At 43.9% G+C, this 23,969-nt stretch overlaps 1 protein-coding gene and 1 long non-coding RNA gene across 3 annotated transcripts in view; one reads left to right on the top strand and one right to left on the bottom strand.

Annotated features, from left to right (window-relative positions):
- The window catches only part of LOC119915914, a 28,444-nt gene extending 17,799 nt beyond the window's left edge, over positions 1–10,645 (top strand). Inside the window, exon 3 of the long non-coding RNA XR_005447045.1 lies at positions 10,546–10,645. This is a non-coding gene — a long non-coding RNA (uncharacterized LOC119915914). The remainder of the gene's footprint in view (positions 1–10,545) is intronic.
- On the bottom strand, positions 854–4,941 carry LOC119915899 (microfibril-associated glycoprotein 4-like). Of its 2 annotated transcripts, none has more exons than XM_038735704.1 (7): positions 4,799–4,941; positions 4,061–4,111; positions 3,674–3,829; positions 2,900–2,938; positions 2,650–2,746; positions 2,266–2,433; positions 854–1,427 (listed from the first exon to the last, which is right to left on the bottom strand). In XM_038735704.1, exons 2-7 carry the CDS (start codon positions 4,064–4,066, stop codon positions 1,174–1,176), a joined length of 720 nt encoding a protein of 239 aa, XP_038591632.1. In that variant the 5' UTR covers positions 4,067–4,111; positions 4,799–4,941; the 3' UTR covers positions 854–1,173. The 2 variants fall into 2 exon arrangements, with proteins under 2 accessions (XP_038591632.1, XP_038591633.1); XM_038735705.1 differs by having other exon boundaries at positions 4,813–4,931.
- Positions 10,646–23,969: the final 13,324 nt, after the last annotated feature.

Below are 23,969 nucleotides of genomic sequence, written 5' to 3'. Positions count from 1 at the left end.
AGCTATCAATGCAGCCATTTTTATCAAATGAAACAGGCACTTCAATTCCTGGTTTCAATAGTAAATCACCACAAGAATGACAATTTCCAACAAAAAACATTATTTTCTAAGCAGACACATTTAACAAATACATAAATCACAAAGTATTTGTTTTGTATTTCAAACAAATAGGAGACTTATTTGCAAATTTTGGCAAAACTTTCTTCACTGCCATGCATCATGGGAGTTTAGCTCCATCCCCGCTAGGTTGGAAGAGGAGTCCCATAGGAACCCATTCATTTTTAAATGCATAATAATATTAATATAAAATCAACCAATACAGATATCAGCAACACAGATCATGAAGAAGATGTACAATTTGAAGTTGAAACCAAGTTCGTAGGACAAACGGTACAGGAGAAGATAGATGCCAAAAAACGGCGGAATAAATAATAATAATTAAGAGCGAAGAGAACAGAAGTGTTCAGAAGCAGAAGCGATCGAACGATCTCTTCCTGTCTCCTGAGACGCCTTCAAGCTGCCCCAGTAACGGCCAGTTTTGAAAGCAGCATCGACTATTACCCATAAAGCCGCATGGCTGCGACCACTGTACCTTTTAAAAACTGGTCAAGATGGTGGACAAACGTTTTTGAGATGGCCACCAGACATTGGAGCGATATCTATGACCAGATGCAACTTTTTATTACAAAAACAGTAGAGATGAGACACCATTTTTAATTGCAAATATATGAATGGAAGTGTGATTTTATTGTTCTCCGACAGTTTATTCAGTGAGTTTTGGTCGTATATGAGTTATACTGCTGGAATCTATAGAGTCAGAGAACAGCAGACACAGTAAAGACAAAAGATCATCTTAATGCTCAGCTTCTTATTTATTGTCAGCGTATAGCAGATAATGATTCACACAAGGGTTTCAAACCTGTCACTATCAGCTTTTCACACAATCAGACTCTAAATATCTGTTTCCATTTCAAGATTCTGGGCCGCTTTGAGCCACAGATGGTAACAAAAAGGACTAATCTGAGTTGGTGTTCTGCTGCTGGTGGATTGTGCTCGTGCCCAGTTTCAGGAAAATAAGGCCCGTTGTGAGATTACATGCTTAATGAGAGAAAGAGAAAGAAATCAGGAGAGAGATCAGCTGCTGATATTCTGCTGTACGTTGGTCCAGGAGAACTACTGCACAGGACGGATCTTCATGCTGAAGGTCTTCAGGGAGTAGTTCCAACCCTTCCAATAGTACCACGCCACTCCAACAGAAGAGATGGTCTTGTCAGCCCCCCAGCGATAAACCCCGTTGGGGTTTGTATGGTGACAGTCGTTGTACCAGAACGCCCCCAGGAATGATCTGGCACAGTTCCTGGATGAAGAGTCCTGGTCTTTGTCAAAGGTGGTGAACTTCATTCCGTTGTGATAAGTCAAGGAGTCTCCTACAGACACACAGAAGAACCACAGGGTTAGTAAATTTGCATTATCTATAAGTATCAGCTGAACTTTTCACAGTCTGCAGTCCTCTATCAGACAGACTGATGAGACCAGTTATGGTCCAGACAGCTGAAGTCACCAGCAGGTCGATCTCTGATCGACTCAGTGTTTCACCTGGATGATACGTAAGAAAATCACACGGTCTATTCCTTTTTTGTAAGTGAAAGTAACAGGTAAAACTTAATAAAAGTAGGCTCATGTACGGTGTAGTTAGAAAGGTTATTATAGACTAAAACTAAGCCAAAATCACATTTTTTAGTAAAACCTAACTAAACATTTATAAGACCTGACCTATAACTTCAGATTAAGTGAACTGGTCTCATATGAAGCTGAAGTTAATTATATATTTTAGATATTATTATTTAATTAAAACCTTCATAACAAATTCATCCTTGCTATGTGGAAGCTCAACCAGCAGAGGTCACTCTACCCCTGCTGAGGCGCCCAGTGGAAAAATGTTTCTGACTTGTGTTGAAGGGGCATTATGAGTTTTCAGCGACCACTAGCGGTGCGGTTTTAAGATTGCAACCAGCAGTGTTGGGCAAGCTACTTGGAAAATGTAGTGAGCTAAGCTACTAGCTAGTCTACATTAAATGAAGCTTTACTACACAGAAGTAAATAAATAAATCTAGATATATACACATGTAGATATAGATTTATATGTGTGTGTGTGTGTGTGTGTGTGTGTGTGTGTGTGTGTGTGTGTGCGCTAGAGAGAGGGGGAGTTTGGGGTGCAGCAACCTGCTCAAGATGTAGAAGTGTAGAAAGACACATCTTACTCACCCGCCCCTCCATTGATGAATCCAGATACACTCAGTTTATATCCGTTACACTCTGAAGCGATGGAGAATGAAGAGTAGCGAGCAAACACTTTCTTCCCCTTAAAGTCCTCCATGTCGACCAGCAGCTCATATTTTCTGTGCTTAGTCAGTTGGTAGATGTTCTCAAGACCTGCACACACACAAACACACACATACACACTGTATATATACATGTACACACTGGGCACAGTTTGACATTTTGGACAGACGTGGAGATAATTGATTAAAACACTCTCACACTAACTGATCTAGACTTTAGACACAAAACTTGGTCAGTCTCATTTCTGGATTCACACAACAAAGTTTCACAAAGTCACATTAGTGTTAGTTAGGTTTGGTTTCTCACCGAGCCAGTACTCTCCAGCAGCGCTACCAAAGCCCAGCTTGTACTGATCCCAGCCCCTGTAGAAGTTCACGGTGCCGTCCATCCTCCTCTGGAACACCTGGGGGGGACGGGATGGAGGGAGAACTAGCTAAACACACCAGATACCTGACAGCTCATGTTTCCAGGCAACAAGGTTTTACTGCTATGTCATTTATTGTGAAAGTCCAACAGGAAGTGCTGATACTGAAAGTCACTCTGTGGTAATACTCACCGTCCAGCGACCTCCTTCTGATTTCATGTCACAGTACACCTACACACAAACACATTCATTAGTAAATTACTTCAGCTGTCTGAACTTGTTTATTAGGTTCATACTTATGAGGCTGTGAGACGTTTGTCTTATTTAGTTTCTATTGTTGGATATTTCATGGAGATATTTTATGCATCTCTCAGAGGGCTTGGCTGGAATCAACCAACTCCAGAGAAAGTACAAGGTGTGGTGTTTAGATAAGATGAAACTATATATTCAGCTGTTACAGCAGCACAAAGACAGATAGAAGTAGAGATGAATAGAGAAAGGAAATAGATACATTATAAGTATTTAAAATAAGAATAGAATAGAATAAAACAAAAGCTATGTAATTCTACTGAAAACTCAAACTTACAGCACCAGCAGTTCACATACAGTACCCACAACTAGTGTAACATGAATTGAGCAACTGTGCAAAACCATCTCAAGCTGAGTGACAGTGGTGTGATTAGTAGCAGCAAAGTCAGCAGATTATTGTATTCATAAGAGTAACATGATGCCGTTCCAGAGCATGGAGCGATCTTTGGTTCATCATGGAGAAAAGAAAAAGTACTGCTGTTGTTGGTGCTGCCAGGGGGGGCAGGAAAGTCGGCCCCTGATGCCTCCTCTCTCAAAGGGCTGTGATTGGTTGAATTTATCAGCAAGAGTTTGTGCCTCTACAGCATGATCACCTGATCTGACTCAGTAACTCTGCTTTGATTCCAGCATAAATGTCCCAGAGAAGGTGAAGTGTACCTGGACAGCAGACCTCTCTCCAAGGGGATAGATGGTGTACACTCCACTGGGGACGCTCTTGTCTTGTTTGTAGATGTCACTGCAGTCCACCGGTTGGACGAGCTGCTGGCAGCTGGTCAACAGAGGAGCCAGGAGGAGGAAGACGACTGATACCAGCTGGAACAGAGCACATGTTGTCGTTCTGACTGAGCTTTGACTCTTACACACTGTTTTACCAGTTTGGCCTCTAGTTTCATGGCGGTGTGGGCAAAGACACCTCTAAGGTGGAGCTAACTGACAATAATTATCTGCCTGGGTTGTTGCTGTAGCAACCATCTAAGCTACCAATATCACAAGCCTCTTCACAGTTTAACAGGAGATCTGTAAAATATCAGTTCACAAACTCACCTTCATTGTCAGATTTCTGCTGAAACTGCTGATGTGGATCCGTCTGATGCTCTGAAAATACAGCAACAATATATTTGTTCCGTCACTGAACTCACATGGAACAGATTATTAGGTGAATGCGGAATAAGTAGAATTTAAATTTGGTGTTTAGGTGGTAGCTCCGTCACTCCCCAATACACTAAGCTGGGAGTGACTTCCCTCACAAAACTGCATTAGATACAAATCATGACACCGACTGTTGAATAGAATTTGTCAGGGTTCAAAGTCTTTCTGTGATTTAGAATTGTTATTTCATGGTAATATAGGATTTTTAGAATATTAGAGTCACCTCTCAGTAAAATCCAACACAATTCTGCAGCATCACAAACTACAGACATGTTGACAGACTTCACCGCCATCACTTCATACAACCACAGTCTGCAGCTCTACAGACGCTCTGCAGTCACTCAGGAATCAACACATACTCAACCAAAACTCATCAGTATTTGGGAGTATCACACATGATTATATATAAGTTCATAAAACAGTTGCATTTTTAATTGAAATGCAATATTTAAATATTGCAAATTATTGCAACATGACTAAATGTTTATGAAGTTCAGCTCAATGTTTTGCTAATTCAGTCATTTTGGCTAAAAAACTGTCCAAAGTCTCTGTGAGATCCTGGAGGAGCTGAGAATAATACTGCACACAGCTGATTTATCAGACATGTGTAATGTCTCCTGGTTGGATGCTTACCTGTCTGAACTCACCTGCAGGTTGAACTGAGGAGACGTTGCGGCTTCACCTTCAGAGGAAACAAACTGCTGCTTCTCCTTCAGTCTGTCACACTCTCACAACTTCACTACTTATATCTACAGAAGGCGCTGTGATGTCACAGCAGTCGCAACTCTTAAATTCTCCAGCATTTCCTGTTCTTGTTTAAACATATGATTTGTTGTGTAATATTAAAATGAGCTTGTTATTCTGCCAAAGGCCCTGTAGTACATGATGGTTATGAATGAAATAAAAACATTGAAGAACATTAAACCTGTAAAAAGTACATCAGGTGACATTAGGAACAATGTGGAGCTTCACACTATTCCCCAGCCTTAACCCAAACCCTGGAGGGATCTGTGATTTCTCAGTTTGGAAGCAGAGGCCTCCCGTTCAGCTCTCCTGTGAGGGAGTTTGTCTTCTGTCTAAAGGCCCGAACACACAAAGTGTCACAGTAAAATGCCATTGCAAACGTTCATCATCATCATTTTACCACAAGTTCAAATTCTGGTTATCAGAACTACTTTGTGTTTCTATTGTATTTCATAAAAGCACTCGGCTGGCAGTGCGTGTTCCGAGTTGTCAGACTCCGGCAAGATGAGGGAGGTGATGCTTGGTGCTCAAACACAGTCAAGATGGACACGGGTGGATGGATGGATATGTGTATGTGCAGTAAATAACCTTTGTATATAAATAACTGTATATATTTTTAAGTTAATTCAATTTTATATGTTACCATATTTTAATACACGTTTAATTTTCTGTTAAGTTCTCTGTGTGTAGCATGAAGGGACTGCAAACTACAGACTTTCACAAAGTGCTGTATAATTATAAATGTATAATGATAAATAATCTACCTTGTACCTTGTATCTATCTAAAGAAACGTCATTCCATGAGTGGCTACTCTCTGCTGTCTCAGATGACTCCATCTTTTGTCCTGTGTCAGCCACCGTAGCTATGCTACAATTTTGATAAGGGGGAGACTTAGCTGATGGTTACAATTCGCAACGTGACCACTAGATGTCACCACAATGTACACACTGAACCTTTAAGTTAACATTAAGTGACTGTCCTGATACCAAATTAAGCTTACAAAGCTAAAACTACAAAAGTAACTTACTGTTAGCTAACTGTTACACTGCAACATTTATTTCTGTAAATAATGTGTGACTTAACAAGTAAATAAGCAACATATGAATATTTCACTATAAATGCAATTAAAAACAGAATTGTGAAGACCCTACATGAATTGGATGAGAAGGAGCTGTAGCAACTTGCCCAGAAAAGGGAAACCTGAGCGCCGTCCTACAGCCGTTAGAGGGGACCCGCCGACGAGCATCTGATGGCCAGGCCTTGACTCACGCATCCCGGGCGAAGGTGAGGACATGGAAAGTGCGCCTTGTTCAAAGTCTCCATTGTAAAGGTGGCTTCCTGTCAGCAGCAATCTAAGAACCTGATGGTTGACCCCAGCGGGGAAGGAAGCCGCCAAGCAGAAGAAGGAGGCCTTTCGACTGGCCTCAAGAAAGTTCTGGCCTGCCATTCGACGACTCAGGAAGCAAAAACAGGGCTTGGCTCAGGCTGTGCTCAGCCGGGGATGGATGAGAACTGCTGACCTCGACTCGAGATATTGTTAAGCGATGAAAGAGCAGTTTGAGGAGCTCCTGAACCCGACCAACACATCCTCTGGGGAGGAGGCAAAGTCTGAAGACGCCAGGAAGTTGGTACCATATTCCTGGTAGAGGGAGTCAAGCAACTTCTTGGCGGCAAAACGCTGGTTTGTGGATGAGTTTGGACTGAGATGCTAAAGGCTTTGGACATTGTTTGGCTGAGCAATGTAGATTCTGTCCTGGCTGTGGAACAGTGGACCAGGTATGAGCCATCCAGTCCTTGTATAACCAGGTCATAGTTATCCAACGAAGGTTAAAGTCAAGGGCAACTGGACTTGGTTGAAGATACTGGAAGACGTTTCGTCCCTCATCCAAAGGAGATCCTTTGGAGAAGTCCTTTGGATGAGGGACGAAACGTCTTGACTTTTAAATTTACTGTGAAATACCATTGAAACATAACTATAGATCACCCACACACAAGCACTGTGTCATTGTTCATACAATCATTAAATATTGTAGAACAAAATAGGTGATACAGGTTTCATTATGGTACTACATGTACAGTAAATACATCTCTGTAAAAGTAATGCAGTAGTAGAGAGAATACTACAGACACAGTGGAATCATTGAACAAAGTTTGTAATATATTGATGCAAAACACTACAGTACAATAACAACATAGGTTTATTTGAATCAAAACAAAAATAATTGATGATTTCTATGAAATAGAAAACAAAAGACAAGCAAGCAAGTGTTCCTCAACTTACTTGCTTGTACTATAAGAAACAAAACAGGAGTGATTACTGTACTTCTACATTGTCATCAACTCTGTGTTGTGGATTTGGCCACAGGTTCTCTTCTACATCACAATGGATGATTTCATTAGCCAAACATTTTGGAAAAAACCTTCGGGCATGGCGAATCCAGGCCTGACACTGGTCTGCTGTGATGTCATTGCAGGCGTCATCCATGGCCTGGAGAAGAGTGACTTGTTCATGAGGAATGCTTGTCATGAACCTTCCATCTCCATGCGGAGAAAAATTCCTCAATCGGGTTAAGGAAGGGAAGCGCTACAAACCTGATGGAGCTCATCAAGAAAGGTGACAAGGAGAACTGCATTATATGGTCCAATATGAGGTCTGCGTCCCGCCACACCTCTCAAACGAGGCCCACGACCACCTCTCAGAAGGGGTGCCTGTCCCCTGCCATTCCTTTGACCAACACGTCTTCCTCGTCTTCCTCCCACCACTGCTTGACCTCCACTGTGACCTGTATCACCTGCTGGCTCCCTGTTACGTATCACTATGCTCTTGCAATTGGATCCCAATCAACTCTTTATATACTCATTCCACAATGTGCACTCAATCATCAGGAACGAGTTGGCAGAATTGGACAAGCAATTACAAGGGCCTGCATCTATACAGTGCAGTACTGTCAATACTGTAAATAGTCTGAAAAGGTGGTACAGTATTTGGGACCATAGACACAGTCTCTGATCTCATTATCTTGAAACTTTCATGATTTACTGTAAACATGGAAGATTGTTTGTCTGTTTCCATACAACTATGCATTAAGAGTAATGCAACAGTTACTTATCATTTTGAGCAGTTGTATCAATTGATAGTTTAATCATTGTAAGGAAATGAATAGACACTCATTTGAAATGTAATGTGTGAACTGCCTTTTGAAATAGTAGTACTTTGATGTTAAGTTGTGTCATATTGAACAGGTGATTTTAGTTGAATGAACAAATGATGAAGTTTTATGTGTATTGTATCTAAGCAATTGAGAAAAGGGTTCGAGTTTTGAAAAATGTGCATTTTGATCATCGGTTGTGAGTTTTGTGTCTAGAGTTGTGAAAAAGCTGTAAAAGAGGGCAGCAGGGACGTCACTAGGATTGAAACACGGGGGGGCTTAGCCCCCAGGGGATGCGTAACTTGCGCTTGCAAAATCTTCTTTTGTTACTGTATTAGAACTACACTAACAGACATATAACAGACATACTTTGTTCTTCCATTTCTCCTCTGTTGAACAAAAGGTGCTGTAATGTTACATGGGCGTCTAGAGCAAAAGAAATGTGGGTGTGTCCTCCTCCAGGATTTATATATATATATAAATTTTGTTTTATATAAATCGCCATTGATTATAAGTTATATGCTATTTTAAAGCTGCAAAGTTCAATGTTTTGCTCTAAACTGCTTTTTGTTGTATTTTGTATACAATGTCAATAGAGTCTCTATCATGAATCCTGAAATCTGTTAGTTGGGGGGGTCCTCCCCCTGAAGATTTAGAGCATTAAACACTTAATTTCCTTTCCTTTCCTCCTTAATTTTGCACCAATTTATGGTAAAATGTTTTTATTTATGTAAAGGGAAACACAAAATTCAGGTGGCAGGTGACAGTTCAAAATCCAAAACTCAACAGAACTTCAGTCGGTGCAGCTCTCAGTCATTCTGTGGTGCTTTCAGATATGTTTCTCCTGTAGATCAACTTTCTCATGTAATATCATCTCTGCTGAGTCAACACACATTGAAAAAACAATAAGTCTGTCCAGTCCATTTCTGAATCAGATTTGGCACTGGTACCACAGCTAGCTTCTCTCATTGACCAGGATTCAAAGAGCTGCAAACTCTGGTTGATTAATGTTAATATTACTGTAGCTAGCTAGCCTAGCAAAAATATCAGATAACTCTGTTATAAGTGTTGTGTTGTTAACTATTTTAACAACATAGCGTAAGTGTAACTGTAATTCAATGTTGCAACAAAGACTACATGATGCCTTTAAAAGCATCAGGCAAACAAATGATGAACTTTCCCTTAAAAAGCGTTTTAATGACAGTACGTGAGCATGACGACTCTGAAAGGTGAACAAACAGAGGCGCTGAATTTCAGTGAGTGGGTCCAATATCATTGTTCCTAAAAAGTGGGACAGTCCCACCCACATACAATGGTTCCGACGCCCACGTAATGTTATAAAAAATATAAATATAGTATATATCTATCTATCATGTTAGCTTTTAGACACATCAACGCTGATGGCGGGGGAATTCACTTTGACCAGACTGAGTTCTTCTGTAGGCTGTGACATAAATGCTACCCAGCTGCTCATGTAAATGTGTAATATCTCTATTTGATAAGTTGGCGATCCAAAGAATACTATTTAATTACACTAATTACTGTTACTGCACTGTGGATTGGTTCAATCAGGGTTTCAGCCCCCCTAAAATAGGCCTAACAACATCCATGGATTGCAGAGACTCCAACAATAAAAAAGGTATTAAGGCAGACATGGGAACATTTGTAGTCACCTCCAACATTTGTAGCCACCTCCACTGCCTGACAGCCAAGAATAATTAAAACAGTAGTAATTAAGGGACATGCCTCAGTTAGTGGGGAAAAAATTAATAATTGTTAGTTATAATAACATCTTATATCTTTTACATATAAAGGACTTGTTTAAAGGGACCTCACATTAAGTAGACTAAAGAAATAATGAAAATCTATCAACACCAGCCACAGAGCCCCAGAGCATTATTCAGAGTAACTCTGTTTCTGGACAGACGTGTTGTTTTTTAAAGCTCCACAGAGCTGCAGAGTTTGGTGATAACTGGGATCAGAACATAGACTGTATATAAATGTGAATGTAATGTTTATACAGTCAGTGGTTCAGAACAACCAGAGACAGTTTCACCTCACAGTCATTTCATCCAATGTATTAAAAGCATATTTAAAAGATGAAACAAATTTGATTTCTACTTTAAACATTTCATTCATTTCACAATCATCACATCCTACAAAAACATAATGTTGTGTCAGAAGGAATGAGTTTGCTCTGAAGAGGAACAGGAACTACTTCTGGGTTTGACTGAAGGTTAAACACAGATAAGATCGCATCAGTCAATAAAAAACATGAACATTCAGCCTTGTTGCTGTTGTGCATGTTTGATTGTTTTTTTCTCTGTTAAGCATCGTTTCTTCTTCTGGTGTAAAGTGCAGGTGATGCCAACAGATTTGCCCGAAACACGCTTTGTTGGAATAAATGAAACTAAATACACAGTGATGCAGGAGCTGCAGTCCTGTATTGTGAATCAAAGCCTATCATCAGTGTCTACTGTCTGCAGAGCGAGTTGTTGTAGCAGTAGGATCCTCTGCCAGCTGAAGTTCCTGTCCTGGTGTTAAAAGAGAGATCAGCTGCTGATAATCTGCTGTGTGTTGGTCCTGGAGAACGTCTCGGGTTACGTATGTAACCCTGGTTCCCCGAGAAGGGGAACGAGAGACTGCGTCGGTTACGACACTATGGGAACGCCTCTAGGCGAAGCAGGTCTGAACGTGAATGAAATCACTCCAATCCTATTGGCCTGTTGCTAGAACGGTAAGGTGTGACGGAATAACCGGAGGAGTATAAAGCACACCTGTACACACTCATCATTAGCTTAAACTATGAAGCAGGCGCTTCAGGCGGGGAGAGAGGTGCGGCGGACCGACGCAGTCTCTCGTTCCCCTTCTCGGGGAACCAGGGTTACATACGTAACCCGAGACGTTCCCCTTCGAGGGAACTCGAACTGCGTCGGTTACGACACTATGGGAACGAGATACCCACTAAACCGTGCCGAAAACCCCGCCTGCCCCTGTGTGCAATAAAGTGGCACTACTAAGAGGAGAGCGCACGAGTGCCAGGTGCCGAAGGAAGGTCAAGACTGTAAAACCGAATGAATGTGTGCGGAGTGGCCCAGCCAGCCGCTAAACAAACATCCTGCAAGAGGCCCCGGAAAGGAGGGCTCGAGAGGCCGCCTTGCCTCTGGTAGAGTGAGCCCTCACAGCCACAGGTGAAGGCAAACCGCGCACCTGATAGGCCAGGGAAATAGTCTGAACAATCCAGTTGCTAATAGTATGTTTGGATGCAGGGAGCCCGGCCCTGGGAGACCCAAAACACACTAGCAGCTGGTCAGCCTTCCTCCAACGGGAGGACCTCAGAGTGTAAATACTCAGTGCTCTGACAGGGCAGAGCAGATGAAGTCTCCCGTCCTCCGCCGTCACATGAGGTGGAGGATGAAATGCCTGCAGCACTGTGGACCCTGCCGCACAAGAAGGCACTTTAGGGATGTATCCTGAACGAGGGTGCAGGATAGCCCTAATATTCCCCGGGGCAAACTCCAGGCTTTGCGGGGAAACCGAAAGCGCTTGGAGCTCCCCCACCCTCCTCAGAGAGGTGATAGCAAGGAGAAAGGCCATCTTGAGGGTCAAGTGCTTAGCCTCAGCTGACTCCAGGGGTTTGAAGGGGGCCTCAGCCAACGCCCCAAGAACCACTGCCAGATCCCAAGTGGGAACCTTGGACCGAGTCGCAGGTCTCATCCTCCGGGCACCACGGAGGAAAAGTACAACCAAGGGAAGTTTCCCCAAGAACCCCTCCCTCAGAGGGGTGTGGAAAGATGAAATAGCTGCCACGTACAACTTGAGGGTGGAAGGGGAAAGACCAGCAGAGAACCGGTCCTGGAGGAACTCAAGTACCTGAACCACCGGGCAGGTAACAGGGTCCACCGACCGCTCCCTACACCAAGTGGAGAAACACTCCACTTCAGGCCGTACATCCTCCGTGTGGACGGGGCCCTGGAGCTCAGGAGGGTCTCGACTGCTCCGGCTGTTAGACCCGCCTCTAGGTACTGTGCCCCCTCAGGGGCCAGACCCACAGTCGCCATATGGCGGGGCAAGGGTGAAGAACCCGGCCCTGCGCCTGGGACAGCAGGTCTCTCCTCAGAGGGACCCGCCACGGCGGGCCGTCCAGGAGCGACATGATGTCCGAGAACCACACCCGGCCAGAACGGGGCTACGAGCAGTAGGCCGACATAGTCCTGGCGGACCCGCTCCAGAACCCCGGGAGCAGAGCGACTGGGGGAAAAGCGTACAGACGTAGCCTCGGCCACGAATGTACCATGGCGTCCAGACCCAACGGGGCTGGAGGAACGAGAGAAACCATAGCGGGCAGTGCGTAGTCTCTTGAGACGCAAACAGATCCACGTCTATGGGGCTCGAACTCTTCGCACAAGAGCTCCACCACTTCGGGGTGAAGTCTCCATTCCCCGGGCCTCAGCCCCTGCCTCAACAGCAGGTCTGCTCCCTGATTCTGCGTCCCCGGGAGATACATCGCCCTGAGCGATAGTAACCTCTGCTGGGACCACAGGAGGATCTGACGCGCCAGTCTGTCCAGAGGGCGCGAGCGCAGACCGCCCTGGTGATTCAGATAGGCCACCACCGCTGTGTTGTTCTCCTCGGAGCGAACCAGGACGTGGTGGCCTTGGAGATCGGGCAGGAAACTCCTTAGAGCCTGGAACACCGCCAACATCTCGAGACAGTTGATATGCCACTCGGATCGATGCACCTGCCAGGATCCCCTTGCAAAGCGGCCGTCCATGACCGCGCCCCAGCCCGTGAGGGAGGCGTCTGTCGAAAGAACCAGCCGGCGACAAGACCCTCCCAGCACGGGCCCCTGGGACAGGAACCAAGTTTCCTTCCAAACTGATAGGGAACGAAGACACTTGTGCGTAACCCAAACCAGACGGAGAGGATTCCCCTCGGGGAAAAACCCTTGTTCCTTAGCCACCACTGCAGGGGTCTCATGTGCAGCAGTCCAGATGGTATTACGCTGGACGCAGCCGCCAGGAGACCCAACACTCGTTGAAAGTGTTTCATAGTGATGGCGTGGCCTAACTTCACCCCTTTCACGGCAGCCAATATGGTGTCGACACGTGCCGGAGACAATTGTGCCCGCATCGTCGTCGAATCCCATGCAACCCCTAGGAACGTAGCCCGTTGGGTGGGCGCCAGCACGCTCCTCTTTGCGTTGAGCCTCAGCCCTAAACGCCGCAGACGAGCCAGAACGACATCTCGATGCCGAACCGCCAACTCTCGAGACTGGGCTAGGATGAGCCAGTCGTCGATGAAGTTGAAATCCGGATGCCCCGGAGCCTCAGCGGGGCCAGTGCTGCATCCATACACTTGGTGAATGTGCTAGGGGAAGTGCCAGGCCGAATGGAAGAACCCGATACTGGTAAGCCACACCCCCGAAGGCAAACCTCAGGAACTTCCTGTGAGAAGGACGGATGGAGACCTGGAAATAGGCGTCCTTTAGATCTATCGTGACGAACCAATCCTCAGATTGGATGTGCGTCACGGTGGCGGGGATGATGAGCATCTTTAACCTGAATCTCCTCAGAGACCGGTTAGAACCCGCACATCCAAAATAGGGCACGCAGCCCTCCGTCCTTCTTGGGGACTATGAAGTACCGGCTGTAGAACCGGCGTCTCTGTCTGGGGGGGAGACACGTTCCACGGCCCCTTTCCTCAGCAGAGTACAAACTTCCTGTCCCAACACCGGACCTTGCTCCGGGCGGACCACAGTCCAAACCACCCCCTCTCTTCTGTTGAATTTGGAGGGCGGGTTTTGAACTGTAGTCGATACCCATCTATGGCAGTGTGCAGGACCCGCGGAGAAATGTTCGTCAGGCTCCGCCAAGCGTCTGCAAAGTCTGCCAACGGAACCAGCCCCTCGGGGCTGGTGGTCGGTGTCTCGTGTGATCTTCTGGTGGACCCCTGAAGCCCCAGAACGGCAGGGGGGAGCCGCCGAAGATCCACGGTGAGTGAGTCGGGATGCCGTCCGCCTGTAGACCCTCGGGGCAGGCAGTACGGCGCGGACTCGGTGGTGGCAGGTGCGTCCTGAACGTGTAAACGGCGGGATAACATCACCTGTTGCCACGGCGGAGGGGACCTCGGTCGGCCTCCGGGGGGGGTGGGGGGGGTGCGGGAGGGGAGAAAGACTCCCCTACCCCGGTCTTCCCTGAGCTCCGTCGGGACTGGATGACGGTCCTCAGATCGCGTCTCTCAGACGGCTGAGGGTGAGAGCGCCGTCTCGCTGCCCCAGCTCCTCGGGGGGCCCCCGAGAAGCGACACTCTGCTTCCCTCCTCTCCGTAGGAGCTCGTAGAGGGAAGGGACCTACGCCTGGCAGCCTCAGCTGCCTTGGGTCCAGACCGGCGAGGGAGGTACTGGCGGAACGCTTCGCACTGCGTCTAACGCTCCGTGGTTCTGCGAAGCTCCGCCAGATCTTCCTCGGAGGGACCCCCCCTCTGAACCATCTCCTGTAGCAGGTTGGCTTGGTAGGCTTGAAGCACCGTGGTGTGCAAGCTCGCACCTGCCTGGCCTGCTGCCATGTACGCCTTCCCCACAAGCGTGGATGTGGTGCGACATGGTTTGGATGGTAATGCCGGCTTCTCCAGGGAGGACGCAAGTCGAGGGGAGAGATAGCTCGCAAGCTCATCCTCCACCCGAGGCATCCTCCCATAACCACGGTCCCTAACCCCCATCACATTACTGTAGTTCAGTGATCGGGGTGTGGAAAGCCATGTAGAGAAGGGTCTGCCCCATGATTTACTCAGTTCATCATGTAAATCAGGAAAGAATGGCAGAGACCGGCGTGGAGGTGGCGTGTGGTGCTTAAGAAACCTTTCATCAAGCTACCACTAGCCTGTGGTGTCTGCTCCTCCCGTGGCCAGTTGATGTTGAGCTTAGCCACGGCTCTAGTCACCACCTCCAGCAGCACGTCATAGTCGGGAAGTCATCGTCCACTGCGCTGAGCACGTCCGCCTCCTCGGAGTCGGATTGTTGCAGCGTCTCCGGATCCAAAACCGCGAGCGGGAGAAGCCGAGAACGGGCTCCCGAACGAGGAAAGGAAGCGTCGGAGCCAGCGGATGAAGGTCGGGAAAAAGCCTCAGCCGTCCCGAAATCCTCCGACAGATCACGCTGTGAACCCATGAGTGAAGCCGCTGGGCCGCCTCAGCGGCCGCAGGGCCCGCGCCACGGGGAAAACACATCCGGCCATCCTCGGAAAAGAGAGCCATGCGGGACCTCAGTACCCGCACGGAAAGGGCTTCGCAACGGGCGCAGGCAGCCCCCTCGAGAGCTGCCCGTGCGTGCTCCATCCCCAAACATGAGACACACATCTCATGAGAATCTCCATCCGTGATGTACCGAGGGCAAGAAAAAACACACCTTCTGTACATCTGGTTGCCGGACATGCTGGTAGACTTCTTCTTCAGGTAAGACATACTGCTTGTAGGACTGGAGCTTTCTTCAAACAACATACAGAGCGCCTGCTGAATAAAAAAAAGCTAATGATGAGTGTGTACAGGTGTGCTTTATACTCCTCCGGTTATTCCGTCACACCTTACCGTTCTAGCAACAGGCCAATAGGATTGGAGTGATTTCATTCACGTTCAGACCTGCTTCGCCTAGAGGCGTTCCCATAGTGTCGTAACCGACGCAGTTCGAGTTCCCTCGAAGGGGAACTACTGCACAGGACGGATCTTCATGATGATGAAGCAGATCTGAGGTCTGTGAGGCAGTGATGATGGACAGGTGACCAGCTGCACCTTTAAACTGTGAGTTAAAACAACACTCACATGTCCACATGTACATAAGTAAAGTTTTAATAATAATAATAATAATAATAATAATAATAATCTTTATTTGTAGAGCACTTTTCAAAAACAAGTTACAAAGTGCTTTAACAAGTGTAAAGACAATAATACAAAAACAATACAAGATAAAAGAATGAAAACATTGAAAAGACTAAAATACACGTTTAAGATAAATATAAAATTAGTAAAATAGAATAAAATAAAAGGGATAAAATAAAGTCAAAAAGATCGGGAAAGGCTCTCCTATAAAAGTATGTTTTAAGAAGGGACTTAAAAGAGTTCACTGACTCAGCCGACCTGATTTCCTCGGGCAGGCTGTTCCAGAGCCTCGGGGCCCTGACAGCAAACGCTCTGTCCCCTTTAGTTTTCAGTCGAGACTCTGGAACAGACAACAGACCTCTGCCCGAGGATCTCAAGGTACGTGCTGGTGCGTATGGGACTAAAAGGTCAGAAATATAACAAGGCGAGAGGCCATGAAGAGCTTTAAAAGTGATCAATAGAATTTTAAAGTTAATTCTAAAACATGCTGGGAGCCAGTGTAATGAAGCTAAAATAGGAGTAATGTGGTCATATTTCTTTGTTCTGGTTAAAAGCCTGGCAGCTGAGTTCTGGACAGTCTGGAGTCGATCAATAGATTTTTGGGTTAAGCAGGTGAAAAGGCTGTTGCAATAATCCAGGCGTGATGAGATGAAGGCGTGTAAAATGGTCTTGGTGTCCTTAAAAGTTAACATAGATCGAATTTTTGCTATATTTCTAAGTTGATAAAAACATGATTGAACAAGCTTTGTGGTGTGCTGCTCGAAATTTAAATTACTATCAAACCAAACACCAAGGTTCTTTGCCACAGGCTTAATGTGATTTACTAGGGACCCAGCAGATGGCAGTATTTGATTTGCCATCTGCTGGGACCCGATGACCAGGATTTCTGTTTTGTCTGAGTTCAGTTGGAGGAAATTATTTGACATCCATTTTTTAACTTCACAAAGGCAGTTGTTAAGTGAACTCAGCATTCCAGGGTCTGTGGATCTGACGGGCAAGTAGGTTTGTGTGTCATCAGCATAAATATGAAAAGAAATACCATGTTTATGGATAATATGTCCAAGGGGAAGCAGATACAAGGAAAACAAAATGGGTCCAAAGACCGACCCCTGAGGCACACCATATTTAACTGGACAGAACAAAGAGACATAGTTGTTTACAGACACGCAAAACTTCCTTTGACAGGTAGGATGAAAACCATTCTAGGGCAGAACCAGAGATCCCCACCCAGTGCCTCAGTCTGTCTAACATGATGTTGTGATCAATGGTGTCAAAAGCAGCGCTAAGGTCCAGGAGTACCAGGACTGAGCACATCCTTCATCAGCAGACATTAAAAGGTCATTGGTGACTTTAAGCAGGGCAGTCTCAGTGCTGTGGTACTTCCTAAAACCAGACTGAAACTTATCAAATAATTTGTATTTTCCAGTACAGTGAGCAGCTGTTTGGACACAATTCTTTCTAGAATCTTTGCAATAAAAGGCAGTTTTGAAATTGGTCTAAAATTATGTGGGAGGGAGGGATCTAAACCAGGTTTCTTTAAAAGTGGGTTCACGCAAGCCGTTTTAAAATAATCATGGACACAACCAGTAGATAGGGAGCTGTTGAAAACAGAGATCAAATGGGGCCCAACAGAATCTATTACTTTCAGTAAAAACTTTGTAGGTATTACATCAAGTGGGCTGGAGGACACTCTCATTTGTGATACTGTTTTTAAAAGCTCAGACAAGTCGATGGGATAAAACTGGTTAAAACTCTCTTGTTGCTGGTGAGGAACCTCTGAGTAAGAGGCCGCGGGGGTAATAGAGGCTCTGATTGACACCACCTTATTGGTAAAATAAGATAAAAACAATTCACAGTCATCCTTACTTCCAGCTGAGGCACAAGGAGGGGTTGGGTTTACCAGCTGATCCACAGTCTTAAACAGAAACCTGGGATTGTGTTTATGTGTAGTAATGAGTTCAGAAAATAGTGTGTTCTCGCATCCTTAACCATGTTATTGTAGTTAATTAATAAATCCTTCAGACTGAGGTAATGGACTTGGAGACTGGACTTTTTCCATCTGCGCTCTGCTTTCCTGCATTCCCTTTTTAGGCTGCGAATGCTGTCATTTATCCAGGGTTGCTTACTAGCTTTAGACGTAGGCCTAACCTTTAGAGGAGCAGTAATATTTAGTGACGACAAGCAGATATGATTGAAGTGATCGACCAGATTGTTGGTGTTGGAATCAGACAGGTGTTGGCTTTGGCTCTGAAAGAATGCGCAAAACTTTGAAACACTGTTCATTAAAGATGCGAGAACACACGGAGCTTGGTGAGGCGGCATGAGTAACAGGCGAATTGCAGCTAAAAACTATACATCTGTGGTCAGATATGGTCATGTCCACTAATTCCACAGAGGAAATACTGACACCCAGGGTAAAAACCAAGTCCAGTGTATGACCACGGTTATGTGTTTGCCCTTTGACATGTTGTTTGAAGTTAAAAGAAGTGGCCATATTTAAAAAGTCAGTTGCATTAACATTGGTGGGGTCATCAACATGAATATTAAAATCGCCACAAAGAACAATTCTGTCATAATTTAAAACCAGAGTAGATAAAAATTCAGGAAGTTCTGATAAAAATCCTCCAGGCGGTTTTGGGGAGCGATAAATCATAACAAATATGATGATAGGTTACAGCCCTCCAAGTTTAAGAGCTTAACTTCAAAGGAGTTAAATTCATCATAGCGTTCTTGATGACATTTTAAATATTTCCTATACACGCTCACTAGCCCACCACCACGACCACTGACCCTCTTTTGACTTTTGACTAAAACAATCATATTGAGGCGGACACAGTTCAGCTAGCTGGCTATAGTCATTCATCTGCAACCAGGATTCAGTTAAAAACATAAAATCTAGATTTGCAGACAAAATAAAATCATTTAAGATAAAAGTCTTAATTTAAGGTACTTGTACTTCAGTGTTTCCATGTCATGCTTTGTTGCAGTACTTCTCAGAGGGAAATATTGGACTCCAAATGGTTATTTTAAGTATTATTACAGATTGAGCTGTCCAGCAGCATGTAACAACCTTTACCAGCTGGAACATTAAGGTGATGAACACATGAATGAGTTAATAATTATAATCCATTTATATATATTATTCTGAAATGACCCATTCTGCATAATGAGTACTTTTACTGGTGGGAAGTAAGTATATTTTGATGCTAATACAGGATGCAGGTTAACGTAGTATTTCTAGACCGTGCTATTTGAAGGGATTTTGGTTTAATTTAGAAATGTTTATACAGTCAGTGGTTCAGAACAACCAGAGACAGTTTCACCTCACAGTCATTTCATCCAATGTATTAAAAGCATATTTAAAAGATGAAACAAATTTGTTTTCTACTTTAAACATTTAATTCATTTCACAATCATCACATCCTACAAAAACATAGTGTTGTGTCAGAAGGAATGAGTTTGCTCTGAAGAGGAACAGGAACTACTTCTGGGTTTGACTGAAGGTTAAACACAGATAAGATCGCATCAGTCAAAAAAAAACATGAACATTCAGCCTTGTTGCTGTTGTGCATGTTTGATTGTTTTTTTCTCTGTTAAGCATCGTTTCTTCTTCTGGTGTAAAGTGCAGGTGATGCCAACAGATTTGCCCGAAACACGCTTTGTTGGAATAAATGAAACTAAATACACAGTGATGCAGGAGCTGCAGTCCTGTATTGTGAATCAAAGCCTATCATCAGTGTCTACTGTCTGCAGAGCGAGTTGTTGTAGCAGTAGGATCCTCTGCCAGCTGAAGTTCCTGTCCTGGTGTTAAAAGAGAGATCAGCTACTGATAATCTGCTGTGTGTTGGTCCTGGAGAACTACTGCACAGGACGGATCTTCATGATGATGAAGCAGATCTGAGGTCTGTGAGGGAGTGATGATGGACAGGTGACCAGCTGCACCTTTAAACTGTGAGTTAAAACAACACTCACATGTCCACATGTACATAAGTAAAGTTTTAATAATAATAATAATAATAATAATAATAATCTTTATTTGTAGAGCACTTTTCAAAAACAAGTTACAAAGTGCTTTAACAAGTGTAAAGACAATAATACAAAAACAATACAAGATAAAAGAATGAAAACATTGAAAAGACTAAAATACACGTTTAAGATAAATATAAAATTAGTAAAATAGAATAAAATAAAAGGGATAAAATAAAGTCAAATAAGATCGGGAAAGGCTCTCCTATAAAAGTATGTTTTAAGAAGGGACTTAAAAGAGTTCACTGACTCAGCCGACCTGATTTCCTCGGGCAGGCTGTTCCAGAGCCTCGGGGCCCTGACAGCAAACGCTCTGTCCCCTTTAGTTTTCAGTCGAGACTCTGGAACAGACAACAGACCTCTGCCCGAGGATCTCAAGGTACGTGCTGGTGCGTATGGGACTAAAAGGTCAGAAATATAACAAGGCGAGAGGCCATGAAGAGCTTTAAAAGTGATCAATAGAATTTTAAAGTTAATTCTAAAACATGCTGGGAGCCAGTGTAATGAAGCTAAAATAGGAGTAATGTGGTCATATTTCTTTGTTCTGGTTAAAAGCCTGGCAGCTGAGTTCTGGACAGTCTGGAGTCGATCAATAGATTTTTGGGTTAAGCAGGTGAAAAGGCTGTTGCAATAATCCAGGCGTGATGAGATGAAGGCGTGTAAAATGGTCTTGGTGTCCTTAAAAGTTAACATAGATCGAATTTTTGCTATATTTCTAAGTTGATAAAAACATGATTGAACAAGCTTTGTGGTGTGCTGCTCGAAATTTAAATTACTATCAAACCAAACACCAAGGTTCTTTGCCACAGGCTTAATGTGATTTACTAGGGACCAGCAGATGGCAGTATTTGATTTGCCATCTGCTGGGACCCGATGACCAGGATTTCTGTTTTGTCTGAGTTCAGTTGGAGGAAATTATTTGACATCCATTTTTTAACTTCACAAAGGCAGTTGTTAAGTGAACTCAGCATTCCAGGGTCTGTGGATCTGACGGGCAAGTATTTGTGTGTCATCAGCATAAATATGAAAAGAAATACCATGTTTATGGATAATATGTCCAAGGGGAAGCAGATACAAGGAAAACAAAATGGGTCCAAAGACCGACCCCTGAGGCACACCATATTTAACTGGACAGAACAAAGAGACATAGTTGTTTACAGACACGCAAAACTTCCTGTTTGACAGGTAGGATGAAAACCATTCTAGGGCAGAACCAGAGATCCCCACCCAGTGCCTCAGTCTGTCTAACATGATGTTGTGATCAATGGTGTCAAAAGCAGCGCTAAGGTCCAGGAGTACCAGGACTGAGCACATTCCTTCATCAGCAGACATTAAAAGGTCATTGGTGACTTTAAGCAGGGCAGTCTCAGTGCTGTGGTACTTCCTAAAACCAGACTGAAACTTTCAAATAATTTGTATTTTCCAGTACAGTGAGCAGCTGTTTGGACACAATTCTTTCTAGAATCTTTGCAATAAAAGGCAGTTTTGAAATTGGTCTAAAATTATGTGGGAGGGAGGGATCTAAACCAGGTTTCTTTAAAAGTGGGTTCACGCAAGCCGTTTTAAAATAATCATGGACACAACCAGTAGATAGGGAGCTGTTGAAAACAGAGATCAAATGGGGCCCAACAGAATCTATTACTTTCAGTAAAAACTTTGTAGGTATTACATCAAGTGGGCTGGAGGACACTCTCATTTGTGATACTGTTTTTAAAAGCTCAGACAAGTCGATGGGATAAAACTGGTTAAAACTCTCTTGTTGCTGGTGAGGAACCTCTGAGTAAGAGGCCGCGGGGGTAATAGAGGCTCTGATTGACACCACCTTATTGGTAAAATAAGATAAAAACAATTCACAGTCATCCTTACTTCCAGCTGAGGCACAAGGAGGGGTTGGGTTTACCAGCTGATCCACAGTCTTAAACAGAAACCTGGGATTGTGTTTATGTGTAGTAATGAGTTCAGAAAATAGTGTGTTCTCGCATCCTTAACCATGTTATTGTAGTTAATTAATAAATCCTTCAGACTGAGGTAATGGACTTGGAGACTGGACTTTTTCCATCTGCGCTCTGCTTTCCTGCATTCCCTTTTTAGGCTGCGAATGCTGTCATTTATCCAGGGTTGCTTACTAGCTTTAGACGTAGGCCTAACCTTTAGAGGAGCAGTAATATTTAGTGACGACAAGCAGATATGATTGAAGTGATCGACCAGATTGTTGGTGTTGGAATCAGACAGGTGTTGGCTTTGGCTCTGAAAGAATGCGCAAAACTTTGAAACACTGTTCATTAAAGATGCGAGAACACACGGAGCTTGGTGAGGCGGCATGAGTAACAGGCGAATTGCAGCTAAAAACTATACATCTGTGGTCAGATATGGTCATGTCCACTAATTCCACAGAGGAAATACTGACACCCAGGGTAAAAACCAAGTCCAGTGTATGACCACGGTTATGTGTTTGCCCTTTGACATGTTGTTTGAAGTTAAAAGAAGTGGCCATATTTAAAAAGTCAGTTGCATTAACATTGGTGGGGTCATCAACATGAATATTAAAATCGCCACAAAGAACAATTCTGTCATAATTTAAAACCAGAGTAGATAAAAATTCAGGAAGTTCTGATAAAAATCCTCCAGGCGGTTTTGGGGAGCGATAAATCATAACAAATATGATGATAGGTTACAGCCCTCCAAGTTTAAGAGCTTAACTTCAAAGGAGTTAAATTCATCATAGCGTTCTTGATGACATTTTAAATATTTCCTATACACGCTCACTAGCCCACCACCACGACCACTGACCCTCTTTTGACTTTTGACTAAAACAATCATATTGAGGCGGACACAGTTCAGCTAGCTGGCTATAGTCATTCATCTGCAACCAGGATTCAGTTAAAAACATAAAATCTAGATTTGCAGACAAAATAAAATCATTTAAGATAAAAGTCTTAATTTAAGGTACTTGTACTTCAGTGTTTCCATGTCATGCTTTGTTGCAGTACTTCTCAGAGGGAAATATTGGACTCCAAATGGTTATTTTAAGTATTATTACAGATTGAGCTGTCCAGCAGCATGTAACAACCTTTACCAGCTGGAACATTAAGGTGATGAACACATGAATGAGTTAATAATTATAATCCATTTATATATATTATTCTGAAATGACCCATTCTGCATAATGAGTACTTTTACTGGTGGGAAGTAAGTATATTTTGATGCTAATACAGGATGCAGGTTAACGTAGTATTTCTAGACCGTGCTATTTGAAGGGATTTTGGTTTAATTTAGAAATGTTTATACAGTCAGTGGTTCAGAACAACCAGAGACAGTTTCACCTCACAGTCATTTCATCCAATGTATTAAAAGCATATTTAAAAGATGAAACAAATTTGTTTTCTACTTTAAACATTTAATTCATTTCACAATCATCACATCCTACAAAAACATAGTGTTGTGTCAGAAGGAATGAGTTTGCTCTGAAGAGGAACAGGAACTACTTCTGGGTTTGACTGAAGGTTAAACACAGATAAGATCGCATCAGTCATAAAAAAACATGAACATTCAGCCTTGTTGCTGTTGTGCATGTTTGATTGTTTTTTTCTCTGTTAAGCATCGTTTCTTCTTCTGGTGTAAAGTGCAGGTGATGCCAACAGATTTGCCCGAAACACGCTTTGTTGGAATAAATGAAACTAAATACACAGTGATGCAGGAGCTGCAGTCCTGTATTGTGAATCAAAGCCTATCATCAGTGTCTACTGTCTGCAGAGCGAGTTGTTGTAGCAGTAGGATCCTCTGCCAGCTGAAGTTCCTGTCCTGGTGTTAAAAGAGAGATCAGCTGCTGATAATCTGCTGTGTGTTGGTCCTGGAGAACTACTGCACAGGACGGATCTTCATGATGACGGTCTTCAGGGAGTTAAATTAAGTTAAAAAAGAAAATACCCGTTCTGTGGCCAAAGCCAAAGGGCTCCTTTGATCAAACTTCAGTCGATGGAGAGACTTTTCTTCTGTTGCAGCGGTACTTTAT

Source organism: Micropterus salmoides, unplaced genomic scaffold (genome assembly GCF_014851395.1).
Source record: "Micropterus salmoides isolate LMB-PRFRI ecotype aquatic unplaced genomic scaffold, ASM1485139v1 Ms_hic_scaffold_21, whole genome shotgun sequence".
Classification (NCBI taxonomy): Eukaryota; Metazoa; Chordata; class Actinopteri; order Centrarchiformes; family Centrarchidae; genus Micropterus; species Micropterus salmoides.
This window is presented reverse-complemented; position numbering and strand designations above follow the sequence as displayed.